The following is a 4,760-nucleotide window of genomic DNA, read 5'->3' as shown; positions in this document are numbered from 1 at the left end:
GATCCTGCGACAAAAAGCCCTTCTGTGCAAAAACCCCTAGAGGCCAAGAGCACATTCAACGTAGCCTGAAGCCAATGCCTGCACTCTGAATGTATTAGCTCTATGCACACACTGCCATCATCTCTTGACGCATAGCTGCGTGTGTGTGCGTGCGCGTGATCGTGTGTGTGTGTGTGTGTGCGTGCGTCTCTCGGCCATACCTCTCTAGCCTACGACAATAATAACCGTCAGTCAAAGAGGGAAAAGAAAGAAATCTGGGCCAGGGAAAGCTGAAAGGGATGAGGAGCGTAGCATCGAGCCGCAGAAGAAGAAGAAAGTGGAGATTGCGCCGTGAGGGCTGGCGAGACAAGACGACACGACTCCACAGCGTGGGACTTCACTTTGTGGCGGCTGCCCTGCAGGCGATGTGTGTGCGTGAGCACAACTGACAGGACTTTGCGTGGAGAAGTCGGCTTTATTCAATATAACTAAGTAAAGAATCGCCCCCCCCAACCCCCCTCTAAACCCAGCCCGAGAGGCACTGGAGTGAATCCTCCAAGGTGCAACAGACTGCCTTGGTGTGAGGGGGGTGTGTGTTGTTTGTTGTTGTTGTGTGTGAGTGTGTGTGTGTTTGTGGGGGGAGGGGGGGGATTTTACCTTTGAAAGTAGAGAGGGATTGTAGTAGAGTACTACATTATGTATGGTTCAGTGTTAGGAGTTGCCCCCCCTTTGCCGTTAGCATTTCATCATTCAAATGAAAAGCCTAAATAGGGATTGATGAAGTGGTCGACACGGCAAGAACAATCCCTAAATTAGGATTGTATTGTAAGGATTGTATTCGCATGTTCAAAGACTGATCCGTGATATCTTTTGGAGACGCTTTCCCCCGTTGCAGCAAATGTCGAAATATAGAAAGGAAAAGTGAAACAAGAAACAAGAAACAGGGAGCCACACTAAACAACGTGAGTTGAAGATTTACTTCACATTTTTTGTGTGTGCTACATTCCTCTTTACTCAAATCTAGGGAGCGTAGTTTGGTCAGTCATATTAGAAATACTTAAAATCCAACTTCATATCAACATGTGCCAAAAAGTAAAAGTGTTCTTAGTATGAATAGTATACAATAAAGGTTAAACCTGTTGTGTTATGTTGAGGCAAGAGTTTTGCATTAAAAAGTTTCAATGTAAAAAAAAAAAAAACGAAAACACACATACAAATGACATATAGCATTTACAGGTCATTACTTATCCAATCAATTGATCCCTAGGGTTGCTCAAAGTCTTAGGCAGGTCATGTTCCCTTGAAATTGTGTGACATAATAATTTATTAAATTATTTTATTTACTGAGTATAGACTGGTCTATGACATACATCTTGCTGATACTAATGTGAAATATATTTATAACATAATCAAATAAAATAACCTTTATTTAAGTAAAACCAAATCCTTGGTATTGCTGCCTTAATATTAAATATCATTTTTTTAAAGTCACAAAACAGAACATTAAAAGAGTTTATATTCTATTCTTATAAAAAAAAAATAAAGTTTATGAAATGGCATGATACCATAATATGAGCAACATATTCTAATTAACTTTTTAGCGGTACGGACATTAACAGACTTGGCCAATATGCCTGAAAGCAGAGAAAACATAATAGCTGTTAGCCTCGGCTACGCTAACAGACTACATCAGCGATCAAACCTTCACTTTATATAGGGGGAGAATAGAAATCATAAGAAACCTAATGTAGGTTCAAAGTTTTAAAACAAACTATATTTGGGGATCCAGCTTAATACAAATCCTTGTTTCTCAATGTTTTTTAAAGTGGGCTATAGACAATCAAACATGTCCTGGAGTTCTCCAACGTCGCGTTTCTTCTTCTGGCAAAAAAAAAAAAAAAACACACGAAAAAAAGCAGTTGCACCTTTTTTTTTTTTAAGATGGTTCTCAAGAACGAGAAACGGAAAAAAAAAAAACGAAAAACATCAACAACAAAAAAAACAAAAACAAACAAAAGAACAGAGTCCTTACAGCTCTGCTGAGTTGTATGTTTGGGGGGTTGGGGGGGTTAGATGAGGAGGGGGGGAGGCGTGGGGCTGGGGGGCTGCCACAGAAAAGTCTAGTGCCTCCTGGCGGCCGGGAGGTCCCCTCTAGTCCAGCTGCTCCTGTTTTATCCTGTTTGAGTTGGGGGTCCGCTGACCCGTCCTCCTCAGTTCCCTCCGGAGCACGTACTCGCTGAACTGGGACGAGTCCACGCCGCCGCCGCAAGAGCCCACGATCTCAAAACCACGCTGCTGCAGGCGCTCCAGCACCTAGGGGGGGGGCGAGAGAGAGAGAGAGAGAGAGAGAGAGAGAGAGAGAGAGAGAGAGAGAGAGAGAGAGAGAGAGAGAAAGAGAGAGGGAGAGACCGAGAAAGAGAGAGGGAGAGACCGAGAGAGAGAGAGAAAGAGAGAGGGAGAGACCGAGAGAGAGAGAGAGAGAGAGAGAGAGAGAGAGAGAGAGAGAGAGAGAGAGAGAGAGAGAGAGAGAGAGAGAGAGAGAGAGAGAGAGAGAGACCGAGAAAGAGAGACCGAGAAAGAGAGAGAGAGAGATAGAGGGAGAGACCGAGAGAGAGAGAGAGAGAGAGGAGAGAACAAGGCAATGAGCTTCTGGGATGACAGAGAGCAGACGAGAACGGGCATACAAACCGCAGACCGAATGTACAAATGCTCCCCCCCCCCCCCCCCACCCACCAACACAATCAACCCATGACCAGAACACAGTGTGCTCCCTGATATTCCGGGCCCTTCCAGGCCCCTGCTGCCCCTATCCCCCCCACGGCCATAGCGACCCCAGGGGTCACCAGACACAAGGGCGCACCCTGAGCGTCTCCCATTCAGCACGGAGCCCTCATTACACATGTAGCGCATATGGGCGGAGGAGAGAAGGGGTTTAATTAGGTGTGTACCATAGGTGATTACCATAGGAACGCCAGGCAGCAACATATGGTCTCTTACAAGCGCTTGGATGAGAAGAATGCACAACAACAGAGGGATTTGTTGAGCCAAGGATTGGATTTGCAACACATTCCGCCCCGTGCCGTACAACTCCATTGTTTTTGCGCGGCGTGTTTGTGCGCGCGTGCGTGCGTGCGCATACATGCATATTACGTCGTGTATGTAGCCGACGTTCCCGATCCCGGAGCCTTGCAGACATCTACAGACGTGTCCAGGATCACATTCCATTGAAGAGGCCCCCAGGGGTAGCTGGGGCTTTCTCTGTGCCACTTGGCCTAGCATGGGCTGCTAACCTCCCCCCTCCCTCCCTTCCCCACTCTCCCCCCCCACCCCCCATTGCCTCCCTCCCTCCGTTTCTACCCAAGCCCCAGGCACAACCCTTCGCCAAAACTACAAAGGTCCCCCACCCTGCCGCTCTCCCCTCTCCCCTCCCCCCTCCTCCCTCCCCCCTCCGACTGCTGGCAGCCCTCTCTCCCCCCCACCAACCCTGAAAAAAAAAACCTGCCTTGCTTCCATTACCCGCAGATACAGCCTCCACCGGCGGCGTGCTTTAATAACCAAACAGGATTATGGGCCCCGCCTGGGGACAACCCTGCCAGCGAGTGCGCTCCGTCTCTGTTTCACTCCCTCCCTCTCTCGCTCTCTCACTCTCTCTCCCTCTCTCTCCTTTACTCCCTCTCTCCTCTCTCTCTCTCTTTCACTCCCTCCTTCCCTGTGTCTCTCTCACTCTGTCTCCCTTTCACTCCCTCCCCGTCTCTCTCTCTCTCTCTCTCTCTCTCTCTCTCTCTCTCTCTCTCCACTCTCTCTCTCTCTCTGCCTCTCTGCCTCTCTGCCTCTCTCTCTCTCTCCCTCCCTCTCTCTCTCCAAGACTTGCATACCCCACGAAGGAGGGCTTGTTCTTTTAGCGTGTGCGTATGTTTCGAGGTACGAGTAGTCAGAGATCTTACTTCCTCCGGTCCAAATCATGGCCCACACGTTCTTTCTCCCCCACAACAACGCTCCTCCTCTCCGCTGTTTACGTGTTGTTGTCCATCGTTGCTAAGGAGACACATTGGGTTGTGGAGAACAAACCCAATACAGGACAGGGACACTATGCCGGGACGGTGTTTCCAGTTGTGTGTCTGTGTGGAGCTGAAGAGCTGCCCAGTGGGGTGTTTGCTCTGAATACCGGTCCCATGCTGTTCCGGTTTGACCGAGGGATCTCGGTGTTAATAACAGATTTCTAAAGCCATGTTTGGAATCGCTCAAAGATCCCGGTCGTTCCTGCCAGGCATTTTCATACGCGATAAGACAAGATAACCTACTGTACACCCCTATCTCGCTAACACATCTGCATGTCTTCAGATTTGAGCGAAAACCAAATTAAGGGATGTCCACCGAAGATAAGGCGATAAGTCTGTCTACCTGCTGGGAGAAATGTATACTGAATTAGAAATACAACGTATCAGAGGCACAGTCGGGTACTCTCTTGTCTTTTTGGTTTGATTTTTTGTACTTAAGTACTAGGCCTACTCTTTCCATTACACTATAACTTTCACTTCCGCTTTTGGATACAGACCTACTGTACTATTCATCCCTCAAACCCACCGCCGGCTGTAAGTGAACACATTACAGAAGTTCCCCAAACTGGAAACAAGAGCGGGCCGTACCCCCCCCCCCCCGACTGACTGACTGAAGAACTCCTCACCTGCACAGAGTTGAGGTGGCAGTAGCCGTTTAGGGGGAAGCGGATGACGTGCGTGGAGTCGTGGTTCCAGCCGGCGTTGACCGAGTTGCACATGACG

The 4,760-nt window shown here is 48.5% G+C and overlaps 1 protein-coding gene across 1 annotated transcript in view; it reads right to left on the bottom strand.

Moving 5' to 3' along the window:
• Positions 1-941: 941 nt before the first annotated feature.
• LOC307085595 (BTB/POZ domain-containing protein KCTD1) overlaps positions 942-4,760 on the bottom strand; it is a 13,703-nt gene continuing 9,884 nt past the window's right edge. Inside the window, exons 4-5 of the mRNA XM_079750447.1 lie at positions 4,664-4,760; positions 942-2,292 (exon numbers count right to left, since the gene is read on the bottom strand). The exon at positions 4,664-4,760 is cut by the window's right edge and continues 209 nt beyond it. Of these exons, the coding sequence (XP_079606573.1) occupies positions 2,131-2,292; positions 4,664-4,760 (259 nt within the window). The 3' untranslated portion in view covers positions 942-2,130. The remainder of the gene's footprint in view (positions 2,293-4,663) is intronic.

Source organism: Pollachius pollachius, assembly GCF_949987615.1.
Source record: "Pollachius pollachius genome assembly, chromosome: 14".
In the NCBI taxonomy this organism is placed as follows: domain Eukaryota; kingdom Metazoa; phylum Chordata; class Actinopteri; order Gadiformes; family Gadidae; genus Pollachius; species Pollachius pollachius.
Note: the sequence above shows the minus strand (reverse complement) of the source record. Positions and strands in the feature narration are given on the sequence as shown.